The 26630-nt window shown below is 45.2% G+C and overlaps 2 protein-coding genes across 7 annotated transcripts; both read left to right on the top strand.

Moving 5' to 3' along the window:
• The first annotated feature begins 422 nt into the window (after nucleotides 1-422).
• LOC124073945 (serine/threonine-protein kinase WNK4-like) lies at nucleotides 423-18361 on the top strand. Of its 3 annotated transcripts, none has more exons than XM_046416516.1 (25): nucleotides 423-692; nucleotides 999-1128; nucleotides 1301-1757; nucleotides 4393-4565; nucleotides 4996-5216; nucleotides 5351-5508; nucleotides 5925-6013; nucleotides 7730-7949; nucleotides 8030-8239; nucleotides 9037-9214; nucleotides 9317-9519; nucleotides 9996-10069; nucleotides 10279-10414; nucleotides 10509-10625; nucleotides 11148-11303; nucleotides 11525-11579; nucleotides 12176-12286; nucleotides 12583-13145; nucleotides 13311-13359; nucleotides 14006-14109; nucleotides 14368-14416; nucleotides 15325-15742; nucleotides 16155-16357; nucleotides 16452-16546; nucleotides 17175-18361. In XM_046416516.1, exons 3-25 carry the CDS (start codon nucleotides 1359-1361, stop codon nucleotides 17175-17177), a joined length of 3984 nt encoding a protein of 1327 aa, XP_046272472.1. In that variant the 5' UTR covers nucleotides 423-692; nucleotides 999-1128; nucleotides 1301-1358; the 3' UTR covers nucleotides 17178-18361. The 3 variants fall into 3 exon arrangements, with proteins under 3 accessions (XP_046272472.1, XP_046272473.1, XP_046272474.1); XM_046416517.1 differs by having other exon boundaries at nucleotides 423-792; XM_046416518.1 differs by lacking the exon at nucleotides 999-1128.
• Nucleotides 18362-18690: 329 nt separating this feature from the next.
• Nucleotides 18691-26345, top strand: LOC124073951. 4 transcript variants are annotated; one of them, XR_006845747.1, is made up of 5 exons: nucleotides 21106-21249; nucleotides 22710-23527; nucleotides 23655-23824; nucleotides 24217-25334; nucleotides 25425-26345. XR_006845747.1 is itself a non-coding variant. In XM_046416530.1 (4 exons), exons 2-4 carry the CDS (start codon nucleotides 22778-22780, stop codon nucleotides 25136-25138), a joined length of 1842 nt encoding a protein of 613 aa, XP_046272486.1. In that variant the 5' UTR covers nucleotides 18691-18956; nucleotides 22710-22777; the 3' UTR covers nucleotides 25139-26345. The 4 variants fall into 4 exon arrangements, 3 of the variants coding, with proteins under 3 accessions (XP_046272486.1, XP_046272485.1, XP_046272483.1); XM_046416530.1 differs by lacking the exon at nucleotides 21106-21249 and adding an exon at nucleotides 18691-18956 and having other exon boundaries at nucleotides 24217-26345; XM_046416529.1 differs by lacking the exon at nucleotides 21106-21249 and adding an exon at nucleotides 19225-19672 and having other exon boundaries at nucleotides 24217-26345.
• The last annotated feature ends 285 nt before the right edge of the window (nucleotides 26346-26630 follow it).

Here is a 26630-nt window from a genome sequence, read left to right as displayed (position 1 = left end):
CCTGCTTGTTGTGTCACACATGCGCGTCTTGTGCTCACGCGCGGCCTCGTCTGTCCATAAACCGATCAATAAAAACGTCAGTACAGCTGATGAGGAGTGCGGGAAGGGAGCGGCAGCGTCCTCTGGTGGACATGAAGGGTAAAGACTTTCCGCACACTTCATTAATAACCACAAAAACCCGATTCACACACTTCTTCACATATTTATTTATTAATCATTGCAGTGGTGACGTCACAGTGACGCTGGGGACGTGACGTGCAACCAGGTGTTAAGACTGTTCTGATTATTATGACACGAGAAAGACGAATGAATGTCATTAGGACGTGTGTTCGGTGTGTCTTTATCGGAGCAGGTGACAGGTGTCAGGTGGGCGGGGCTTGATGCAGCTCGTGCCGTCTGTTCTGTGCTGATAGAGTCCGAGCTCTCGCTCTCTCTCTCTCTCTCTCTGTCTCGCTCTCTCTCACACACACACACACACACACACACGGTGAGCACGTTAAGTGTGTGGAGAAATGAGTTTTCAGCAACAACACCAAGAAGAAGATTTTCTTTTCTTCTTTGTGGGTTTTAACCTCCGGAAGCCCTGGAAGACGTCTCACTCTGCTGTGACTTTCATGAGTTTGCTGTGAGCTGACAGGGAGCCGGACTCCAGCGGACCCTGTTGGAACCTGAACCGAAAAGATCCTCTGCAGGTCAGCAGCTTTCTGTTCTGGTTTTACTGGTTCCAGTTTCTGCTCAGCCTCATTAAGCTGCCACAGAGACGCAACACAACGACATTTAACAGCCTCATTTGTGAGTTATAGAAAATAAAAAAGTAAAACTGCTGAATAATAACTAATTCATCTTGTTACAACTTTATTTATTAGAATTAACTTAGAAATCTACTGTTACAAACATGTAAAAGTATTTTTGTACAGTTTAAGAATTTTTCCTGTTTGTGCTCAAAAAAGCCCAAATCAATCAAATATTAATCATGAAAAACTCGTCCTGTTGAACAGAAGGACAACAGCATTAAAGCTAAAAATCCAAACAGCAGCTGGGGGCCCCGTGGCCCCCGAGGGCCTCCTGCAGACACGACTCAGGGCAGCACAGAGCTCAGCGTGCTGGAAACATCAGCAACTCATAAAGGTATCAAAGAAATGAGAAAACTGTGGAAACGTCATCAGAAAAGAACTTTGATGTTCAGGAAAACAGTTCAAAATTTGCTTTGAAGCAGTTTTTATATCAGTTGTTGGCACAAATCTATGAATGAATTAACACGTCAAGTTTAACATGTGTTTAACAAACGGTCCTGTGGCAGCTCCTCCCACTCGCCACCCGCTGAGGAAGAGGAGGAGGAGGAGGCGGAGAGTCTGAGCATGATGCTGCCGCACACCAGTGACGACCAGATCAAGAAAAGACCTGAAGAAGAGGAAGAGGAGGAGGAACAGTCTACCCCACCTCCTCCTCCTCTTCCTCCTGTTCCCATGTCGACCTCAGAGGATACCCAATCAGCAGCTAAGGCAAACACTCCGGCCAGTCGGGACGTGAGCTCAGACTCAGGGGAGGAGACGGCGGCCGCGCTCTTGGGCTCCAACAAGGAAGTGCTACCATGGCGACAGATAGAGGAGGAGGAGGAGGAGACGCAGGCGGTGGCCTCATCACCTGACGGACGATTCCTCAAGTTCAACATCGAGATCGGACGAGGATCCTTCAAGACGGTTTACAGAGGACTGGACACAGAGACCACAGTGGAGGTGGCCTGGTGTGAGCTGCAGGTAACACACACACACACACACACACACACACATACACATGTAAACACACACACACACACACACACACACACATACACATGTAAATACACACACACACACACACACACACACACATGTTTCTACTGCGCTCAGCTGTGCACCGCAAAGCTAATGTGATGCTAACACATTCAGTCAGTAACAAAGAGTGAAGACAGTCTGACAGGATGTTTAACAACAGGACTATCAGCTATCAGTCTCCAGATCAGTCTGAGGACGTTCACCAGCAGCTCAACAGTGAATGTGATGTGAGAGGATCTCTGACAGCCTGCAGAGGAAGTTCAGAGAGACGGCGTGTTGTGTTGTTTGTTACAGTCGCCACCCTGTGGTGAGGACGAGGCACTGCAGGACTGCACTCAGTGCTGACGTTCAGTTTGTTTTTCATGTCATTTATTTCTAATGTCGAGGAGTCTGCAGCCCGACGGTGAACAGTTTCACTGGAACTACTGAGCAAGTGTCGATTATCAGGGATTAATGGACACCCTGCAGCCAATCAGAATCCAGTATTCACCCAGACCAGGATATGAAACATGTCTCAGCTTAGTTTTCTCTGCTCAAATTCGACTGCCGAATGAAGTCCAAAGTTGTTGCATTTCTGTCACGATTTGCGATTCATTTTTTATGGAGGTGGTTTAATTACGAGGTGCTCCTGAATGCATCGTGAAGTCCCTGACACAGAGAGGCCCCAAACACAGCACAGACCTTCACCCTGCATTTTATCACGGCGCTCTGTTGGTCTGAGCGCTCAGGAGGTCGACAGCCTTCAGAGATTCACTGAGCGAACTGATCATCGAGCGACGCCGCCAACGTTAGCTGACAGGAAGTGAAGGGAAATAACTGATTGGTGCAGCATGTTTCTGCTATGTGTGAGGAATTGACATGAAGCTCTGCCCCTGAAACTGAAGAGGTGCAATCTGATTGGTCCATTTCTCTGCAAAATCTAGTTTTTTTTGTTTCTGCTAATTTGAATGAAAGTTGCTTAAAGCTTAATAGTTTACCAACTGATTGTTTTACTGAATAAAGTCAGAGTTGCTTTAAACTCTGTGGATATTAAACTTGATCACTCGATCCCGGATCAAGCAGTCACTTTTGAAAGAAATTTTATTCTTTAAACGCTGATTAACTTTATGATTAGAACTACAATGAACTTGTAGTTCTGTCTAAGTTTGGCTGGGAGTGAGACCTCTTGTTTCGCTGCATGGTGCTTAATGACATTTCATTAAAGTCAGCCCAGTTGTCATGGTGACGCTCAAAGTTGTCTTGGTGACTGAGCGGATTAAAATGTGATGGAGGAACGTGGATCAGAACAGATTAGACAGGAAGTAAACATTCATTTATGCACACACAAACAAGAAATAAAGAAAACAAACAGAAATCTTTGACTTCAGATCTGTTCAGTGTGTGTGTGTGTGTGTGTGTGTGTTATCTAAGTTCACTGAGTCTTTCAGACTTTATCGTTTTATTGGACGGAGACAGTGAGCTGTAATTGGCTCAGAAGCAGGAAGTGCAGTGATAGGTGATGCATTTGTGATTTCTCAGTAAATATGTAACACACACACACTCTCTGTGGGGTCGTTTCTCTCAGGCTTTGACTTTAGCATGTGTTCAGTCACATTTCAGCACAGAAACGCGGGCAGACCCGGAACACGTCCTGCAGGCCCCGACTGGTGGCACCTTGTTTTTATCAGGTTGTCAACATCGTCCTGTGGCTGCTTGGCGAAGGGACTGAGTGTGCTGTGACACAGAAAGGAAATGATTCCCACACGAACTCTGCAGAGCAACTTGGTCATCATTTAGTTTTGGTGTGATCTCTCCCTTTAAATTTATTTTGCCAAAGATGTAGACAAAATGTTTCGCCTTCAATCAGTGAATCACACAGAAACCTTCAAATTAAAAGCATGTTTTGTTCCCATTATGTTCAGCACATCCACAATGTTTACTGAGAAAAACAATGTACTGTCCGTCACAAAGTGAAGGACACGAGTGTGGTTCACACACACAAGAAGGAGTCGAGACGTGTGTGTGTGTGTGTGATAAGCAGTCAGCAGTGACTCAGCAGTTTGTTGTACTGTACACAGTATCTGATTGGTCGAACAGCTGCTGGTTCATGTTGATAACAGCACACACACACACACACAGTTAATGAGGTCAAAGGTCAACTTCCTGTTGTGTCAACTTTATGTTGCTTGGCCTGCAGGTCGGATCAACAGATGAAACAATTCTGTGAAATGATTTTATTTCTGTTTATCCTCTGATGTTGGATGTTTGGTTTTGTTCACAGCTTTGGTCTTTAACCTTCTGAATGTTTCTGTGAAGAACAAATGATTTAATGACACGACGGCCAGAGACAAAGTTATTATTGTTATGTTGAGTCACTTCAAACTTAATTCATTTACTGTCCAAAACTTAAAAACAAACATTAGATGGTCATAAACAAACACATAAACAAACAGCAGTATGTGTGTGTGAGCGTGTATGTGTGCTGATTTCCCATGATGCTCTGCAGTAATCTGAGACGTTCAGATTTGCTGTCTGTCCTCGGTGTCTCTCAGTATGGGTCCACTGAGTGATGGTTTGTGGATCATCTCGTCCCCCTCAGACTCACCGTCTGAACAAGGTGGAGCGTCAGAGGTTCAATGAGGAGGTGGAGATGCTGAAAGCCCTGCAGCATCCAAACATCGTCCGATTCTTCGACTCCTGGAAGTCGACGCTGCGGGGCCACAAATGCACCATCCTGGTGACGGAACTGATGACATCCGGCACCCTCAAGACGTGAGTCCACAATAAGAGACAGAACCAGCTTGACTGGATCCATAATCCATCTGTTATATTTATCTTCATCTTGATTTTAGAATTTACTTTCGGGTTCTGGACGTATTTTGTTGAGTTTCATCCTAAAACGCACATTGTTGTTAAGATTCTGTGAGAAATTCAGATGAATATGATGCCTGAAGAACAGATGCACAAGAGGGATAAACTTCTGTTCTGATTGATGGCCATGACAGAGTAGAAGGTGGAGCTCTGGTTTCACCTTCATGTTTCTGTCTGGTAATTTGAGGAGTTTTCTTTGCAGATCTTTTTTCCGCTGAAGTTCTGTCTGAGGTCCTCCTCAGCAGGCCAACTTTATCTGTGTGGAGACAGAAGCTGTCAGGTGCTTTAGACACATGACCAGGTGTGTTTGTCCTCTCTGAACGCCCTTCAGGTACCTGCGCAGGTTCCGTCAGATGAAGCCGAAGCTGCTGCAGCGTTGGAGCTTCCAGATCCTGAAGGGGCTGCAGTTCCTGCACTCACGCTGCCCCCCGATCCTGCACAGAGATCTTAAGTGCGACAACATTTTCATCACTGGACCCACCGCCTCCGTCAAGATCGGAGACCTGGGCCTCGCCACACTCAAGAAGGCCTCATTCGCCAAGAGTGTCATCGGTAAGAGCCACCAGGGTCCAAGAGGTTGGGTTGAACCTGCTGACTTTAAACCACGCGAGCTGTGAGTCTCAGATGTGAGACACTTTTGTCTGAAGCTGCTGCTGCCTTCATGTTGTGACTGGTGCTGCATTCAGGGACTCCAGAGTTCATGGCTCCTGAGATGTATGAGGAGAAGTATGATGAGGCCGTGGATGTTTACGCCTTTGGAATGTGCATCCTGGAGATGGCGACGTCTGAGTATCCCTACTCTGAGTGTCAGAACGCCGCCCAGATCTACCGCAAAGTCACCAAGGTGAGGCTCCGCCCACCTGAGCACCATCTACCAACCCAATCGCCACAATAAACGTTGGGACTGTATGTTTCTGCAAACCTCTGGTTAATTTTCAGCTGTGTATGTTGTGACATAATGTGCTGTGTGTCTAAAACACTCAGTGGGAGTTGGATCAGGTTTTGACTTAAAATACCTGCTTTAGTCCACAAACATCTGCTTTTGGTGCCACGCAAACAACATGTTCCAACAGTAACTGGACTGAGCTGTTTGTTGCTAGGTTGAAGTGGTCTGGAATGTGGTCACGGTGTCAGGCCACCACCGACCCAGCAGATCCACATCTATGGTCTGCAGAAGCAAACAGGTCTAATGTTTAATTCTGGCGACTGGGCTGCGTCGACTTCCTGTCTGCGTCACGTGTTTGACTGTCTGTCTCTCAGGGAATCAAACCCGACAGTTTCTACAAAGTGAAAGTCCCGGAGCTGAAGGACATCATTGAAGGCTGCATTCGAACCAGAAGTAGCGAGAGGTGACCAATCACAGCCCAGTAATTTACACCATTTCAGGTCCCCTTCACACCTGCAGGCCACTTCAGAAAAGACAAAAGTTCACGCTGACTTTGACACTGACAAACTGAGGTGACTGACAGCAGGTCAGTTTAGTCCGTCTGACAGAATCCTGCAACACCAAAACGTCAACTTTACTCAACATATGTACTTTTACTGCAGTAACACGTTCAGTGCAGGACTTGTAACAGAGTAATTTTACAGTGTGGGAGTCAGTCAGACAGGCAGACATATGGACACCAAAACTGTCCAATCAGGGAGTTCATTCAACATTTCACTTTGACTTCAAGTTGTGGAGGGGTGAAGGCGGGGGCAGCTGTGGCCTAGAGGTTGGAGAAGCGGCTTGTGATCGGAAGGTCGCTGGTTCGAAAATTTGAGTTCGGTGGAGTGATAATGTCCCCACCCTCCATTAGCTGGCTGATGTGCCCTTGAGCAAGGCACTTAACCCCCAATATGCTCCCCGGGCGCTTGATGCTGCCCACTGCTCCTGTGTGTGTTTCAATCAGTGATGGGTTAAATGCAGAGAAGTAATTTCCCAGTTTGGGATTAATAAAGTAATTTAAATTAAATTTTAAAAAATGAATAAATAAAAAAAAGAACCAATAGGTGATCGGTGAACTGATCAGTCCACCTGCTGGACATTTTGAATCACTACAGTCACAACATGAACAGATCGATGGAAGCAATGAGTCACCAATTAATTAAATCAGTAATCCCTATAATAAAGATGTCTTCTACCAGCTGTTAGCAGCATTAGCAACATTAGCATATTCAGGATATTTTGTTTTTTATTGTCTTCCTCGAGATCTTTTGTTTACCCATTACGTCAGGGTCACATCGACTGGCAGGTCAGCATCGCTGGAGCAGAGGGCTGAACCCTGGATGCATAGTCTCACAGAGGGAGGCAGAGGTCCAAAATAACAGTCCTTTAATATAACAAAACTCAAAAAGGCACACACTTACAGTGTCATGGGATCACAGACTAACCGAGGACAAAAACAAAGAATGACAAAAGAAAACACTTCCAGGCATGAGGACGAGGCAATGACGCTACAACATCCAACACGTCTCCACATGACACGACAACGGACTGACAACAGGGACGGGGAAGACGAGGACTAAATAGACAACATAACAAGACACAGGTGAAACACATTAGGGAGGAGAAAGCAATCAGGAAAGTCGAAGCAAAGCTACATGAAACAGAGACACACAGGGGAAGTGACGCTTTCAAAATAAAACAAGACATGACAAAAACCTGGAACATAATGCACATGGAAACTAATACACAAGACAAGACACACATGAAACTTGACATGAGGACTAGAAACCAAAGGACAAGACCCAACCAACACTCAAAACACAGTGTGACACATTAGGTGAAGGCTCTTTTAATTTTCCCCAGCCAAACCAGCAGTCTACAAAAAAAAATTGTATCACAGATTTTAAAACAATGTATTTGAAATATATGACAAAACGTTTTTACAGGAGCAACAACCTTCCAGCTCTTTGGGAGCGTTACAAAATAAAGTTTAAAGACTACAGAACTGAACACTAACCGAGATAAACATTTTACAGACTTTACCGTATGTCTGATATGAAATGCTGCCGGTAGGATGGACTCCAGGCTTCCTGGTCCCCACTGGACCACTGGTCATCACTTTGTTGGTTTCCTGCAGGTTCACGGTCCAGGACCTGCTGGATCACCGGTTCTTCCAGGAGCAGCTGGGCGTCCACGTGGATCTGGCTGAGGACGACGACGGCTCGAAGGCGGCTCTGAAGCTCTGGCTCCGGATGGACCACAACAAGAAGCTTCACGGGAAATACAAAGACAACAACGCCATCGAGTTCCTGTTTGAGCTTTACAAAGACGTCCCTGAGGAGGTGGCCCAGGAGATGGTACCTGCTCTGCCACGCCGGTGACATCATGCTGATGACATCACCCAGCAGGCTCACCTGTCTTTCTCTCTGTCTCCCAGGTGGTGCTGGGGTTTGTGTGTGAGGCAGACTATAAGCTGGTTGCCAAGGCGATCAGACACAGAGTGACCGCCATAAAGCGCCAGAGGGAGAAACAGCGGCGCCTGTTGGAGGAGGAGGAGCCTAACTGCACTCCCCAAGCACCTGAATCGCCCAATCAGGCGCGTGCAGCTGATACGAGCACTTCTGCTGCTGGAAAGGTAGCCAGTGAGGTATGTTGGAAGCTGTTTCCATGGAAACAAGGCAGGATGGAGACACAGTGCCTCCTGAGTTTATTCCAGCAGTCAAAAATGTTTGAAGTTGAATTAATTTTTAACCTCCTGTGTGTCATCGTATATAGTTTGAAGTGCCCACTTTCGACACAAAAAAAAACTGAGATTCAGCGAAGCTGCGTCTTGCAGCTACGTCGTCTTAAAGTGGTCTTGTGATAAGGACGCGCCGGCGCGTCTGTCGACTCCACAGTGTTAAAAGCCGTTTAAACTAGCTGAATTAACATCTGTTAAGGGAAATAAAAATTTCTGTTATACACAAAGCGAGCAGCAGTTTTCTTCACCATTTTGATGTAAGCGTCATGGGCAGCATGGTGGTTAGCACTGCCACAGCCTGAGGGTTCCAGGTTCAAATCCCAGTCTGGGTCCTTCTGTGTGGAGTTCGCCTGTGTGGGTTTTCTCCGGCTTCCTCCCACAATCCCAAAAACATTCAATTCAGTTTATTTATATAGCGCCAATTCACAACAAAAGCTATCTCATGACACTTTCCAATCAGAGCAGGTCGAGACCAAACTCTTTAATTAAATTGTAGTACAGAGAACACGCACATCAGGTTAACTGGCTGCTCTGCATTGCCCCCTAGGTGTGAGTGTGAGAGTGTGTGGTTGTTTGTCTTTGTGTGTTGGCCCTGCGATTGACTGGCGACCAGTCCAGGGTGAACCCCGCCTCTCGCCCGTAGTCAGCTGGGATAGGCTCCAGCAGAGCTTCATGTCAGATTAAAACTTATTTCTCCCTCACAGCTGGACACAGCTGCTGCCTGGATACAAGCCCCGCCCCCTGTGACGGTGACATCACCTACGCTGTCATCGAGCAGCAGCCCGGTGGATTCTGGGAACAGCAGCGTCTCCAGCAGGACTGAAGGGGGCAGAGACGAAGACGAGAAAGCCACCAGACCCACCTCGTACTCCTCCACCACATGTCCGGATGTTATTTTAATACTTCGTTGTAAGTCTAACATTTTCTTTAATCATTTCAGTGTATTATTCATTTTTGTTTTCTCTCATGTGGTTGCCATGGCAGCGGACTGTGAGATGGATAGCTCCGCTGGCTCCTCAGGTGTCCTGGAGAAGGTTGAAGCCACGCCTCCTGTTCTCCCAAACCCCACCCACCCCGTACCCACACCTGCACCGGCCCAGGAAACCCCTCGAACTGAGGATACCCCTCCCCCCGTGATCCGGGCTCCAGCCAAACCTCCACCTCTACCTGTGCTGCGCTTCCCCAAGGTGAGCGGGAGACGGAGCTAAGGTAGGGGTGGGGGCGGGACTTGAACCATCCTCATCCTGAAAATATAAGAATCCCAACTGAAACAACCAAAAACAATAGGAGCAATTTATTTTTTCTATTCAAGACTGATGAAGGTACATGAAGCAGTACAAAGTAACTAACTACTCAAGTACTGTACTGAAGTACAAATCGGGGTTGTATTACTTTAAATATATATATATATATATATATATATTACTTTACAGACTCATTTTACAGATAAGATGAAGGTGTTAAATAAAATCAGGTTTTCTAAATTCTGGCTGTTCTGTTTGAGATACATGAAACAAAATAAAAAAACAAAATACTCACATGGTCACCTGGTTCAGGTACATTTTGATCATGCAGCTGGGTCTCTGTCTCCCTCTGGAGGAGGTCAAGCGGTACTGACGTGACAGAGCTGTAGGTCAATCAGAACTGTTTGTGTTCTGTTCAGAGCATCGCCGTGTCCCACAGTACCGACCGGCTGCCATCTGAATCCATCTGCGGCTTCTCCTCACCTGTCGACAGGTAACACACAAACACGTCTATTTCTCTATTTGTGAGGACATTTATCAACATGACGAAGAACTCCGAATTCTAAATGAGTTAAATATCCTCACTGAAAATGTCCATACTTCATGAAGAACGTCCCCACAGGTAACACCTGCCCTCACAAAGGTAGTATACATTTGGGATGTCGCACATTTTAAAATTTTACCTTTTTGCTCTGTTTGTAGCTACGCCTCTGATGTCACCTCAGGTTTGAGTGATGGCAACGATGGCCAATCAGACAAGGGTAACCAGGAAGTGAGCAAACAGGCGGCTACAAAGCAGTTCAGGAGGAGGGCGAGGGCTCGTCTGAAAATCACAGGGGTGAACACCTGAGTCACGGCGATCATCACATTCATGTGTAACATATAACACGCTGTACACGACTGTGTGTGTGTGTGTGTGTGTGTGTGTCCAGGTGTCAGACATGGTGGACCGCGTGGTCGAGTGTCAGCTGCAGACTCACAACAGCAAGATGGTGACGTTTAAGTTTGACCTGGACGGAGACAATCCAGAGGACATCGCCTCTGTTATGGTGAGCACCAACAGCCAATCAGATCACAGCGTTGGTACAGTCCATGCGGTTACGCCTGAGGTTTGCTCACTGATGATCCGTTCTCCTGGAAGCTCCAGGATCTCTGGCCATGAATGATGTTTGATGCGAGTGAATTCCTGAACGGATTTTATTTATATTTTTGCTGTTTTATCTTCATTACAATATATGTTGACAATTTAATCATAAATATTAAGAAAAGTCTAACAGTGAAGAATTCAGTTTGAAGAAAACAGGCTTTTCCTGAGGTCCTTCAGATTTTACAGCCACCTGTTAGGACTGTAATGAAGGTAATGAAGGTCGTCTCCATCACACATGTTTGTCCTCAGAGGACAAACATGCAGAACTTCCCACCTTCACACTCTCCTTTTGGTTTGTCAGTCTTTCCAAATCCTCAAATAATTTTGTCATTTGAGTTAATGATTAATTAAATTATTAGTTAATTTAAAATGTTTCAGGTCAGGTTTGGTTTTATGGCTTTCCTGCTTTCCGTTCTGGTCTCAGATCCACAGAGACTTCATCCTGCCGTCGGAGCGAGACGGTTTCATCCTCCGCATGTATGACATCATCAACAAGGCGGAGTCTATGATGCTTCAGCAGCAGCCTGCCGACACCGACGGGTTATCTCACCTGACGGCCGCCACGCTGCCTAAGTCCACGGTGTGTGCGTGTGTGTGTGTGTGTGTGTGTTTGAAAGAAAACCAGAAAATTGAGAGAATGAAGAGATTTTCTAAATGAAATCAATAAACTTTAATAAACTTTATAAATAACTTAATGAATTGAATGTTGTTTCTTGTCATCAGTGTACTAATGATTTCATCTCAACAGTAATGCAGACTAAAGCGTCCGTGTTTTTGACTTTAACTTCCCTGTTGCTTCAGCCAAACGTGCCGGTCTCGGGTCTGTCCAGAACTCTGTCCTCGTCTTCACTTCCTGGTGAGTAAAGCAGGAAGAAACGTGGAGGAGCTTTTTTCTGAACAACACAGGGTTGATTAGAAGGTCAAGAGAGAACGTTTGGTGACACAGCGAGTTTCTCTCCAGTTCTCACATACAAAACTGATGCACAGAAGTGACGAGTCACACTCAGCTGGATTTGGTGTTTTTACTGAAAAGGAAAAAGGAAACATGAAGAATGTCTTTAAGTACTGAATCAGTGAATCTCCAGACGTGTCTGGAGTCAACCCTGACACACAGGCATGAAGATGGTACTCTGATGTTGTACTTCAGTGAAAGTAGCAACACCACAGTGTAGAAGTGCTCTGTTACAAGTCAACATTTACATTTTTACTCCAGTAAAAGAGGGAAGACCAGCACTCGAGCCAGCTGGATTTTCACTGAGGTGCAGGAAATCTCTGCTTTCTGTTTGCATTCACTCCAGAAACAATCAAAAAAACAGCAACAGCATATGGTAAAAGTACGAAAGTAAAAATATTCATCGTGCAGGATGACATTTTACAGAATAATGGAAAGTGTAGCATTGGCTGCTAAATCAGAGATCCTCTCCTCTCACTGCTGTTACCACACTCCATCAGACATTGCAGGTGCTGATCCCTCCCCCTCGAAGGCCGTAGACTTCTACATCGACTCTGAGGCCACACCCTCCGTCAGATCACTGAGGTCGCAGTCCTTCAACACTTCCTCAGGTACGTGAACCCCTGATGTGGTCATTCATACAAGTCACCGTTTTTAAACGTCCAGTCATTTTACAAAATGTTAAATCTTAGTTTATTAGAAATTAGACAAAGCGCCTCCGTCTTCAGTAGATGGTGGAGTCCCTCAGGGAAGCATCGTGGGGCCTTTGTTGTTTCTATGAAAACCTTTCTGTTACATTCGAGTACCACCTGAACTTTGTCATGTAGTTCCAAATGCTTCAAATGAACATCCAGGATTGTTCGTGTTGTACCTGTTGTTGACAGTCTCACACTCCATCTCTCTCCAGCTTCCCACCATCAGCCCCCCCAATACCCCCTCCATCACCTCCAACCAGACACCACCGCTTCCCCTCAGTATCACCTCCCGTCTCACCCATACTCCCCCTACACCACCCCCTTTCCCACCCAAAGCTCCTCGACTGGTCTGCCCCGGGTCCACAGTAACACCTCCCTCCTAACCCCCACCTCTTCTAGCTCAGCCCATGCCCCGCCTCCTCCTCCCCCTCCCCCTCCTCATTGGCCCCCTCCTGACCAGCCTCTCTTCTCTCTGGCCAATGTACTCTCTCTGGCCATGAGTGTGGCCCACTCCTTCATGCCCCCACCTGGAACCCCCAACCAAAGCTTTCACCTCCAGCCCCCATTCCCCTCTCCCCAGGATCCCCTCTCTTCTCCTATGTCTCCATCTCTGGACTCAAAACTTCATCCTCCAAGCCATGCGTCCTTCTCTGGTCCCTTCTCGCCCTACACCCCCTCCACCCATCAGACAGGCTCCGCCACTGACAGCCTGCCAGGGGTGCTGTCCAGCCGGACTCCAGATGCATCTCAGGTGGGAAAGGAGCATCGGTGGCAGGTGAGCTTCATGAAGAGTCGTTACCTGCACCAGAAACCAGGAAATGTTCAGATTTATAGAAACCTGGTTTCTGCGGTCAGGGTCGGGGACTCGCAGGATAAACATCCATTCATTTAAAGGAAGATCAGCTGTGTAGAAATTCATTCATTCATCCATCCATTCCAGCCTCACAGTCCTGTCCAGCTGAAGGTCAGCTCATCTCCGCCCCCTCATGGTGAGTCCCTCGTAGGAGACCGAGGGTGACCTAAAGTCTTTATTTTATCCTAATACCAAAGACCTTTCTGTTTCTTGTGCATGACATGAGGCTCTGTGGTGAGACAGACTGATTAACCTCTGATTAACAGAACCTTTTGTTCTGTTGTGAGGAGAGTCCAACGTTCACCTGAGCTCACAGGGAAACTCAGTCTGCCGTAGAGCCTCAGCCTCAGTCCAACCTCATCTCTTCTGTTATTACCTCCATAACCAGTAAACTAAAGCCTCCCCCACAGCCCGAATTTCGTTCACCCTTCGCCCTTGAGCAAGGCATTTAACCCCCTCCATGCTCCCCGGTCACCTGCCATGGCAGCCCACTGCTCCTGTGTTGTTCACTGCATGTTGCATGCGTGTGTTCAATCAGTGATGGTTAAATGCAGAAAAGAATCTCGGTGGTTGTAAAAATACTGACAATAAAGGTTTGAAGGTTTTCTGAGAAACACAGCAAATAGCAGTTGGTTTGTGTAATTCCTCTCACTGCCAGAGAGGGAGACAGAAGTTTCACACTGTAGGTTTAACTTTTCTTCAACATAAGATTTACCTTGCTGACATCACAGTGACATCACACCAGACTGAGCACACCCACTGACCATTCACCCGGTCTGCAGGTTCAGAGACTGTTTCTGCTCCCAGTCTGACCAGTGCCAGTCCCAGAGAGGAGCTCTCTGACTCCTCCCCCTCCTGCTCACCTGCCTCGATTGCTCACAGCACAGTAAGACCCAGACATGTTTGATTATTTTGTATGAAATTAAACTTTTTGTTGATGGTACTGAAATACTGTTCTTGTTTTAATTATTGAATTTAAGTTCATTTTGTTTTTCCTTCTGTTTCACTGCTGCCATGAGATTTTAAACTGCTGTAGATTTTACATAACGATCAGGACATCAGGAAGCTGCTGCGATGATGCAGAATAAATAAAAAGCACCATGTGATCAGATCTGTAACTCTTCCCTTCTTCCCCCTTCTTCAGGTGTCTTCCCTTGTCTCCCCATCACCCAGACCGTCACCCGTACAGGAGGGTAAGACATACCTGTGTCCAGCCTGCTTCAGTTCAGTTAATCAGACATCTGACTTGTACTGAAACCAAGTTTTATAAAACAAAGAATTTAAAAACCTTCACGCTGTCACTGAAGAACCAAGCGAGGAAACCAAAACCTACCAGTATCAGACTTCTGAGGCTGATTCTGAGTACTGAGGAGTCACATGACCTGCAAGGCTCAAACAATGTGCTGCCAGGGATCCCTGCAGGTCATGTGATCAAACAGTGTGCATCCTGAGACACAGCAGCTTCACTTCACTGATGACTCATTAATGTTCTGTGTTCTTCTACACATCCAAGTCCGGCTTCATACACTAAAACTGTTTGTAGTAAAGCTGCTGTCCTCCTGAGAAATCCTGAGCTCAGCTTCAGAGCTGTCTAAAAAAAATTAAATTTTAAATATAAGATGAAATATTTCAGAAGCCAAAAGTTTGATTCTGTTTCCTCTGCTTTATGATATTTGCTGCAGTCACTGTGCGTGCATGGAAAGGTTTAAAATCATCTCTAGAAAGAAATCACCTGGAAAGCTTGTGTTTCTCGACATAAGTGAAAAGGCAGTACAGTGTCGATGGACCTTTAGAGGTGCAATATGAAATACAACAATATGAAATAGAAATAATGCATCCTTGGTCTTCAGCGCCCCCGCCCCCAGTCTAACGGATCCAGACTGGAGGCCGTTTCTTGACTTGATAAAAGAGTTTAAGAGATGAGAATGAAATTCAGGACTTTTGTTTGAAGCTACAGTGAGGTCTGTCCAACACTTTGTTTCAGTGTAACAGGACATTAGACCACCATCAGGATGAACCCTGAAGATTTGAATGACTCCATTAGCTTTCCTGTAGGGCCCTCTTCAGGTCAAACTCCGCTCTTCTTCTGTTTCTTCTTCAGTGAAGAAAACTTCAATCGTCAAGGTTGGTCGTTTCCAGGTGACGCCCTCTGTCCATAATCAGGAGGCACGCCCCCTCAGTCAGGTGACACCTACCGCCCACTCCCCACCTCCCTCCAGACTGGACCAATCAGAGAGCTCAGAGAGCAGTACGGAGGAGGAGAGTGAATCTGAGAGCAGCATCAATACAGTGACGGCCTGCCCACCTGGACATCTCCTAAGTTACCATAGCAACTCCGGAGGACAGGAGGAGGAGGAGGAGGAAAAGAGGAGACCAGGTGGGAGACTGAGCGTCAGCCAGTCAATGAGTGGCAGCAGCTTTGGCCAATCTTGGAGCCGCTCAACATCCTGCATCAGCAGTGATGAATCAGAGAGCGACAATGAGGAGATGTGGGAGGAGCTGCAGGAGCTCCGGGAAAGGTGATTGGATGATCTGACTTCTGTCACCAGAACGCCATGAAAACAATGGATTAAAAATAATTGTAATGTAATGTAATGTTGTTTGTGTCACAAATGAAAAATATGTTTCAAAAGAGACAATTTAACAAGGCCCACCAGTTAATTTCCAAACTTAAATAACTATTATTTAATAACAATATTAAATAAGTGATAATAACTAATAATGTGATTTAGCTGAAAATTAAATGTTTAAAGTAAAAGTATTCTGAAAGAGGAAATGCATTCTTCCTTTGACAAAGTTGTTGAGGATTCATCCTGTAAAACAGCTGAATAATATCTCAGGAAGATGAAATGTTTCTGCCTCGTCTTACTCTTTCATCTAGAAATTATAGTATCTGACTTTATTCAAAAAGCCTTTCCTTCCTCATCCCAGACACCTGGTGGAGGTGCAGAACCTGCAGGCCAATCAGAAGCGAGAGATTGAGGACTTGTACCTGAGGATGGGTAAAGCCCCGCCCCCCGGCATTGTCTCTCCAGCCGCCATGCTAAACCACCGCCAGCGACGCATCTCCAAGACCGGAAACTACCCTCCTCGCAAAAACAGCCTGCAGAAACAGGATGCACTGCCCCCTGCAGGTGGGAGGACACACTGCAGTCTGCACTCCATACAGCTTCAGGGAAAACGGGATAATATAACAACAACATGAAGCTGTGGTGTGTTTTTCTTCAGGTATCATGAGGAAGAGCTCGGTGAGCGGCAGCAGCAGTGGATCTCAGGAGAGAGTAGGAAAAGGTGTGACATTTGCCCCTGAACCCAGCTGCATGGTGAGCTCACAAAGTCATCTTAACTCAAGATTTCTACCTGAAACCTGCTGCTTTATGGAGGGTCATTTAACTATTTTATCGAAACTTTAAATTCAGGGGGCAACAAGGATTTCGCTGTGGAAAGAAAAATAGAAAAACAACAACTTACAGCCATAGATCTTTTAACACTGACGTGTTCCACATGAATCAGGCTGTCATGTATGTAACTTTAACAGGAAACAATTTGTGAGGCTAACATTAGCTTAACTGCTAGCTGGCTACAAGTGACATCTGCTGGTTAACCTTCAACCTTTATCTGGAAAGCACTGAACTCTTTGATTTATGTGTACGTTACGAAGCATGTGTTAAGGATCCAGACCAAGTGAGGTGATGCAGCGCCCCCCTCTGGATCAAACCTCCTGCACACCTGAGCTTTGCTGCAGCTGTTGGCCCCTTTGAATCGTAAATCCAGACTTCACGGTTTCCTGTTTTACAATCAGACTCAGAACTGCTTTTCAACCTGAAAATATTTTCTCTTTTTCTTTATAGTCGTTGAAATCGGCTTCTTATTTTGAACGTGTGTCTTTGTAAACACTTTGTCTTGTGTCTGAATGGTGTTAATAACCTGGTCTTCTCTTTGACCCTGCAGTAATGGAGGAGCTGCTTACTAGCGGTGGAAAACTGATGATGAAGATGAGTCTTCAGGGAACACACGTCACTTTATGAAACCTGCAGAAACATGAAAATCTGTTTTAACAAGCTGCCTGCTGAACATTTTATCCTGTTTGTTCCGTTTGATGTCTTAATTAATTTAGGTTAGGTTAATTTTGAAATTTTGAGGCTTGAACAACATTTTCATGACATTTCAGCACTCGCAAGAAAGCACATTTGAAACACCTCAAAATTGAAATCATGTGAGTTTATGACTTTTTCTTTAAGGGTCAAGAGAAAGTCTTGCATCTTAATGAGCCTCATGTGATAGGTCCTTTGAACACATCAGCTTCAGAGCCACACTGAACTTCTATACATTTGAGAGGAGCCCAATAACCTGACACCAGGAAATCAGCTGCTGACTGCTGGGGTTTGGTTTGTTCTCCGAGCCTCACTGCTCGTCATTTCTGTCTTCTCTGTTTATTCACTTTGACTCGGACTGCTGCTCATTTCATGTTTGACAGGTGAAGTCAGGTTTTCATGTGGTTTAAGAGTTCATGAGGTTCACAGTCTTTTTCATCAAGTCTTCTGCTTTAAGTCACTAAGCAGAACAGAAACGTTTAACAAATGCTTCATTACACATCGTAATGTAGCTGTGAGCAGTGACGAGAACATTTTAAACTTTTATCAATGTTCCACAGTTGTTAGAAACTTTATTCATCTCCCCAGGTTAGCTTCTCCATCACCTGCACTTTAACAACATGTTGCATTTCTGTTACAGCTGACACACAAACCAACAGAATAAAGTCACGGCACTTTTCAAAACAAAACCACAAAGTTCTTTAGGAAGAACCAGGAACAAAAACAAAAGACAATCCACCCTTAGGTCCCGCCTCCTCCACCTCACCAGGCAGTCATAGCGTAGCATCAGCCACCTTCTCTGATGCAAGCTTTTGAGATTTTCTTCTTTTTCAGGCTGATTTTGTGGATTTTGAATGAGTGGTGTTTAAATATTGTGTGATACATGTTATGTGGAGGAGATGGAGGGAGATATGTGTTTCTTTATATCTAAATTAATCATTAATTAGCACTTATGTGCTAAGCTAGCCTCTGAAGCTAAATGTGTGCACATGCTGTTTTTGTTTTTAAGTTCTGGAACAATGAATAAAGACCTACTCAGCTTTACAGTAAGAGTGTCACTCCTTTTAAACCTGTGCTTCTTCTTTACATGTTGACTCACGGGTACAAGAACAAAATTATAACCAGTGTGTTAACAGCAGTCAGATCTAATAAGGATGTTGTCCTCAGCTCCGCCCTCTCGACCAGATCTGGTCACTTCTGGTTCCAAAACACCAACATGGTGTTGGCCTTAGTGCCAAAGTCCAGAGGATGACGTCACCGCTGCTCTGTTCTCTGTTTATTACACAGTGTGTGGTTCACTCAGCCATTAGTGATCCACCTCAATGCTGGCATCAGATGTTAGCCAGCTGCTTGTTACAGCAGGACGGAGTTAAAAATAAAACGTCAACTTAAATGTGAAAACTGTCGTGTACGAGTGTTTCCCCGGTCAGACTCTGAATTCTGGACATCCTGGGGATTTACCATCTAGAACAGTTTCACTTTCACCTGTAGGTGCTTTACCATTTGCAACAGCTGACTCTGGATCAGCCAATAGAAAAGCAGGATTCTTTTGTTTCTGCCTCCTCTTTTGAAAAGGTGAAGCTGATGCTCTCATGTAAACATTTTCTCAATGAACCCAACGTGTGACGCTTCAAAGCAGGTAAGCTCAGTTCTCATGTGTTGAACTGTGTTTACTTCTTCAGTTTGTTGCTCAAAAAACTAGCAGATCAATGATAAAATCTAGTTTTCAGATTAGTGTCTCCTTGTGGACGGACTCGATGGTTCAGGCGTCATCATGTGACATACACGCATAAGTTATGTTGGTGAGGTGGTTCTAGTTCACATGTAGACAGGCTCAGTCAGTCCATCAGAGAACCTCTGGACTCCCAGAAGTCAAAGCTCCTTTATGAATGCATCAGGTTGCTGATGCAGTGAGGTTTGTGTGCATACGGGCTGAATGGTCTCACAGTTGTGTTGTGTATGTAAACGTACATCATGTACAGGAACATTTGTTGTTGCTGCTGAACAATTCAGTCACATCCAGACTGAACTCATCAAACACTGTGGACACATTATTTGTTCTGAGAGTCAAGTCGAATGAACATTCAAACCTCAGTGATGTCTTCACGTTTGTCCTAAGGTTCAGAGTCGCAGTGAACAGAGCAGATCACAAAGAGCTCAATCACACCTTTTGCATCTACGCCTCCTCAGTCCTGTGCTCAAAATAGTTTCTGTTGTTGTTTTCGGGCTGGGGGAGCAACAGTCAGAATTTTGCTTTCAGTTCCAGAGCTGTGAAAACCTGATGAATGACAAAGAGAAGCTTGAAGTCATGCAGTCGAGTTTGGAAGAGCTGAGGAAACGTCACAATGAAATCCTGTGAGTCTCTGAAAACAACCGAACTTCCCAATGAAATGCATGTGACAGCAGATCCTCATGATGCTGTAGACACTGTAGTCAACTGAGGGCCACCAGAATCTGCACACAGTGAAATTATAGCTGCATATGTTGTAGAAAAAGATCTTGATGCACCAGCACATTGTGATGTAATAAGTTAATGTGAGCTGATAGGCAGCAGGTTGGCTGAATGAACCAATCATAACACCTCATTCATCAAACATGATGTGTTTTTGTTAAAATCTCAACTTGTGAGCCAATGAGCCTCCTGCAGCACAGCAGCAACATCTGGTCTTCGGTAGCCAACATCACTTCCACAGTAGCCAAGAGACAAGGCTCCGAACTTCAGTCGTTTTAAGCCAACGTCCACCCTGTTTTCTGTTCGTGCTCTGATAGAAAATAGAGAACAATCCAGACAGTCACATCTCAGTGTTTTAAAACCACACCTTCCACAGAAATGATGTACCTGAGATTTTTCTCTTTGTGTTTCTTTTCACAGAAAGACACTGCGGTTAGCCAGAGTCAAACACCTTGCAGAAAACGTCAACACAACTATACTACTGAAGCTTGCAAGAGAAAACTGCAAGAATGAGGCTGTTGTGCAATGGCTCAGAGAAAACTCAGAGTCTGAAGCCTTCTGCAAACTCACGGACATGTTCCACTTCCTGAGGAAACATATCGATGAGGAAGAGAAGAAGAAGCACAGCGACAGTGTGGACATTGTCTTTGTGGCCCATGGAGCCATCAGAGACTCCATGATCCCTGCCAGCTGCCTGCTGCCTCTGCCCACCATCTCAGACGTGCTCCTGTATTCTCCCTGGAACTGCACGGTGGATGCTGATGTGGTGTATGGAGTCGCTACAGGACTCATGAGGCCGCAGCACAGAGTTTTTCGCTGTAAGACCAAGGACGGATGTCTAGTCCCTGGAGACAAGCATCGACCCTCTAAGCTGCCAGACTGCTGGAACTCAATGAAGACATCTGGAGATCAAATGATTCCCAACATCACACTGAGTCCTCTCCAACCACCAGAGGACGGCGTCTGGAAGAGGTTTGGGTCTCTCACGAAAGAGTTCGGTCGACCTGAGAGGAACCGCATCATCATCCCGTTCCTCCGAACAGGAAGTGGTTCTTCTCAGAGTGTCCCATTCTTCGTCGTGACGTTGGCCCTGTCGCTCGTGCTGCTGTCCTCCAGGTTCCGGGCCACCGTCCATCTCGCTGCCTGTCTGGGTGATCAATCTGCTCGACACAAGTTTGACAAGAAGTATCTGAGGGCTCAGTACGCCTGCACAGAGGACAACACTTACATGACGGCTTCACCGGACGCATTCGCCGCACATGAACACAAATAAAATCACAGTCTGGTTTCACTTTTGCTTTTGCTTTCACTTTTTGTTTCTCTGAATTGATTTTGAGCTTTACAAGAAGTCACATGACTCTCAGAAACTGGGCTGTGGGTTATAAAGACCAGAGAGAAAGAAAGTCTCCCAGTCGAACAGAAGCAAAAACATACAGCCTGATTTCACTTCAGACTTGATTTAAACACAACTTTATTGAAGGTAAGAACTCTTTTTGTGCTTGTGTTTGTGCCTCTCATGCTGCAGATCTTTCTGTAAAAACCTTCATCTGTGTTATAAAAAGCTTCTGTGTCTTTAACACACCTGAGAACAATACTCATATATATTTAATGAACTTGCTGTAATCCTGTGGGGCTAAATATTGACAATGAATTTATGCGTTGAAATTTTTGTATTTTTGTTGTACCAAAAACTAAAACACAAATAATAAAAATTGTTTCATTTTATTCTTAGATTTTGATGTTTTTTCAGTGACAATCATGTTTTTTTGTCAGTATTTTTTCTGGCTTTCAGTTTCAGTTCTCTGCCATCGTTTGATGGCATTTGAGGGGAGGGACAAATACAGTGTGATTGCACGTCTGTCCGTCCTGGGTGAGGGATCCCTCCTCTGTTGCTCACCCTGAGGTTTCTCCCAGTGTTTCCTGTTAAAGGTTCTTCTGGGAGTTTTTCCTCAGTCGATGTGAGGGTCGAAGGGCAGAGGATGTTGCTGATGTTATGTTAAGCCCTTTGAGACAAACTGCTTGTAAAAATGCACTGTACAAATAAAGCTGTCTTGTCTTGTCTTGTCTTGATCTGACCTGAGTCCTGGACTGGAGTCTCCACCCTAATGATGAGACAAATCACACTCTGGTTGCTCCTTTCCCCAAACCCTTCCTCTCCACAGTGAAAGACAACACAGGACTGCTGTTCTGCAGCTCAAAGCTGCTTGATTTTGAACACATTATGTTCCTTGACAAATCTTGTGGTTCCATCAGACAGAAACGCCCAAAAAGTGACTCTTAACTCCAACTTGAAATACTCACAGCATCTGTCTTTCACAAACAATGTGTTTGTGCTTCAGAAACGCTCCCGGTCGGGTTTTTGTCCACGTGCAGACGAATGTGAATCAGTCCTGTCCAGCGGACTCACACTGTGAGCTGTGCTGTGTCCAGCTTCCGGTCCAGCTTCCTGTAGGCATGTCACATCATCCACAGCAGATACCACCTGTGGTCTACTCAGGGCTCTTGGTCCCATCCTCTTCTCCCTCCACCTGCTCTCACATCTCCAGCTTGTTCTAAATGCTGCAACTACAATTTAAACTGCGAAACACAAACAATATTATCTCAATATGAGTAAATCTGCACTGGCTGCCAATTAGATTTAGTATTGATTAAGAGATTTTAGACATGACATCAGCTCAGCAAAATCAGTTTCTGCTGTTTGGGGATTTTTGAATCACTTAAGGGTTTCACATCTGTTTGTAAAGTCTTGATCTCTTCTTATTTGCATCTCTGTTTGTTGGTCTGTTTTTAGGTGTTTACCTTTTAAACCTATTTATATTGTTTCTGTTTTTGTTTGTTATTGCGTGTACAGGACTTTGTTAACCTTTAGTTTGGAAAACTGCTGTTCAATAAAGATGAATGAGTCGCATCAAATGATTCAAAATGTCTTTCTTCTTTTAGACTCGAACACACTGTGACAGTTTCCTGCTCTCTGGTTGGAGGATCAACAGGACACAGAGACCTCCATCATGGCCACCGCTGACCTGCTGATGGAGCTGATCTACTCCTGGATCGAGCAGAGGGAACGCTGTGCGAATGAGCTGAGGAAACTGGCCAAGGAGCTGGAGTCACTCAGGGAGACGATCACAGGCACCGAGTGTGTTGGCAGCTCGGTGTCGGTGGTCGGAGGTGTATGTCTGATCGGAGCTGGCATAGCCACTCTGTGCACCGGCGGAGCGGCTGCTCCAGCTTTAGCTGTGGTTGGAGGAATGTGTGCAGGTGCAGGCATCACTGTGTCTATGGCTGCTAAAATCAGTGAGCACTTCTTATCCAGCAGCACCATGAAGAAGGCACAGGAGACACAGAAGAAGAGTAAAGAAATTGAAGAGAAAGTAAAGAAACTGTTTGAGCAGCTGAAGGACGAGGTGAAGACAATGAGTCCAAAGGGGAAGGAGGAGGACCCAGATGAAGTAGACCAACAAGTCATGACTCAAATTCTGGGAGCAATGGGCAGACGAAGTGGACTGGGGGAGTCAGATTTCAGATCACTTAGTAACTTCGTCATTTCATCACCACAGAGAAACATGATGCTCAACCAGAACCTCCTCAGCTCTGGTCCGAATGTCTGCATGACGGCCACACTACTTGGGATTGTAGGATGTTTCACTTTTCAGTGTCAGGGGAGAAAATATAAAAAATTGCTTGCTGTAGGAGGTAAAAAACTCGCCAGCAAAATAACTGAAACTGGACTTAAAACAGCTCTTAAAGGAGGCACCATGGTGAGTAACTCACATCAGGTCTGCTGTTTCACAGTTAAATTACATTTATTCATATTTATGTACAGAACATGTCACATTTACTGTCCTCGAGATAATTATTGATTCGGTGTTCCTTCTTCATCGTCAGATCGTGGGAGGTGTTGTTACCCTGGCGTTTGAACTTCCTGAGGCGATTGACAGCTGGAAGAAAATGATCGAGAACAATAATGTGACTGAAGCGAGCCAATCCCTGAGAGATACAGCCGACGACCAGCTAGCGATTTGCCAGACACTGAAGAGACAGCTGAGCGATGTCAGGTATGAAGGGTTTTGTTTCCTGAAATTTATGGCATCGTGTTTGCGGTCCTTTACCTTCTATCTAAATGATGTTCAGTATTTTAAGAGAATACAGACTACAAAAAAATTGAAATTCAATTATTTTTCCACTGGAAAAAATTGCAGAGGAGTTTGAATTGTTTTATTTCCCACCTCAAGGCCTTCTCCCAGGCTGCAGGTACAACATCCACCAATCAGAGGGGAGGTCAGTACCTCCCAGGTGAAACACAGAGCAAATAAAGCAGCAAAACGCTTGTTGTTTCTCATAAAGCTTCACACCTAGTGGAGCAAATCAGCATGGAGGCAGAGACACTAGTTTGAATTTGATCACAGAAGATGACTAAGATGCGTCTTTTCTGTAATTCCTCCCACAGACGAAAGCTTGAGGAGTTAGCAGATGTGAAGCGCTGCATTGAAAACAGCAAGAGGAGTCCTGAGGACAAAAAGAAAATGATACAGTTTGTAATACAATGGTGTGAGGATGAAGCTCTTGTGCAATGGCTCAAAACAAATTCAGAGTGGAAAGCCTTCTTCAAACTTATTGACATGTTTTATTTACTACGAGGCAAGCTCAGTGAGGAAATAGAGAAGAAGAAGAAGACAGACTGTGAGGACATTGACATCACCTTTGTGGCACATGGATCAATTGAGGAGTCCATGATCCCAGCCAGCTACCTCCTGCCTCTGCCCACCGTCAAAGACGTGATGCTGTATTCTCCCTGGAACTGCTTCATTTATGCTGATGTAGCGTATGGCATTGCTACAGGAAAGATAAGACCTCAGCACAGAAGATTCAAGTGTAGTAAACATGGGGGCTGTAGAATTCCTGATCTCCTCCATCAGCCCAGCAACCTGCCCAACCACTGGAACTCAATGGAGAGTGCTGGGGGACAGCTGATCCCAAACATCATCGTCAGCCCTGTGGGAAAACCGGGAGACGGAGCGTGGAATCATTTTGTGTATCTAGAAAAGAAACACGGAGAAGCTGGTAGAAATCGCGTTGTTATCCCCTTCATCCTCCCAGCGGGAATCACTTCCTGGTGGGAGGATGAACGAGTCCCTTTCTTTGTCGTCACGTTGGCCCTGTCAGTGGTGCTGTCCTTCTCCTGTTTTAAAGCTACCATCCATCTCGCTGCCTGTCTGGGTAAAGGATCTGAAGGAACAAACCTCGATGAGAATCACCTGAAGAATCAGTACGCCTGGACTATCGACAAAACAGCAATGGCAGCATCAGGTGAAATGCTACTCAACAGAGACTCTGACCTGTACAGAGCGCTTCAACTTGTGTTTGGTTAGAGATCAACACTGAACATCAAAATGCTGTAAATTTTGTAAAGTGAAGAATTTTTTTCAAACCCAGTTCAGTTTTAGTTTGCTTAGTGGATTTATAGTTTTTGATATTTAATCTGTAATGAGGCTACATCCCAGTCTGGTGTCCAGCTGGGAGGAAGCTGAGCCCAGCTGCTCGTGGTGAGTCGCCCTGTGATCTGAGGTCCCCCTCTGTGACCCGAGTCCCCCTGTGATCCGAGGTCCCCCTGTGACCCAAGTCCCCCTATGATCTGAGGTCCCCATGTGATCCGAGGTCCCCCTGTGATCCGAGGTCCCCCTGTGACCCAAGTCCCCCTGTGATACGAGGTCCCCCTATGACCCATGTCCCCCTATGGTCCAAGGTTCCCCTGTATCCCAAGTCCCCCTGTGACCCGAGTCCCCCTGTGATCCGAGGTCCCACTGTGATCCGAGGTCATCGTCCAGGGAAACTCAAGTCAGCTGCAGGTGCCACAGCTAACTGAGCTAACAGTTACAGCTACAGCCATAAATAACTCCAGCAAACTGTACGGTGAGCAACACTGAATGGTTACTCTGCTGATAAGATAAGATCTTTATTGTCACTGAACATGTGCAATCAAACTCTGTTGCAGCAAACCTCCAGGGGCCTACAGAATTAATTAATTAAATTATTAACTCTATATCTTTTTTGAAACTGTTTTGCACACTTTTTGCTTTTTGGACTGTACTCTGTTCTTGTGAGCTGACACGACATGTCAATTTACAAATACAAACTATATAGTTTATATTTGTAACTCAAACGTTTTATAATCTCATGTAAATCTTAATTTGCTCTCATGTATATTTCCGTTGAGTAAGTGGACGATCAGACTGTACCAAGTGCCCGTCAGAGACATTTTGTTTATTTCTTTAGAGTAAGTAAGTAAGAGTAAGCTTTTTGGACATTGTGATTAATTGTTTGATAAGTCATTTCTGTATACTGACATAAGATATATTTACTATACTTTAGAACTGGTTTAATACTTTCAGCTTTATTACGTCTCATAAGTCCGTGTGACCTTCATGAGTACGTATGGAAGGACGATGATGCTTTGGAGCTGCAGGAGGGAAAAACATCTGCTGTGACGGAGATGATGTTTTACCTGGAAGAATTTCATTGTACAGGGAATCGTGTTTCTTTGGTGCATATGACAATAAACACTTTGATTTAACTTGACTTGAAGTTTTTATCATCAGTGTCAGTTCACCAAGTCTGAAGTAAATCATATTAATCCCTTAGGACAAGTTTGTTAAATATGACCCCTGGAAAAGGCCCAGAAACATTAGTTGAAGAAGGCCGACTTCCTGTTCAGTTTAGGTGATGTCACAGAGAAACTTTTTTTTAAGCTTTGCAGAGTTCTATTCAAAGTCAAAGGCAACTTTATTGTCAATCCGGCCATATGTGCAGCACACACAGAGGACTGAAATTACATTTCGCTAAGACCCACAGTGCAGTAAGTAG

This window comes from Scatophagus argus, chromosome 16, assembly GCF_020382885.2.
Source record: "Scatophagus argus isolate fScaArg1 chromosome 16, fScaArg1.pri, whole genome shotgun sequence".
NCBI lineage: Eukaryota > Metazoa > Chordata > Actinopteri > Scatophagidae > Scatophagus > Scatophagus argus.
Note: the sequence above shows the minus strand (reverse complement) of the source record. Positions and strands in the feature narration are given on the sequence as shown.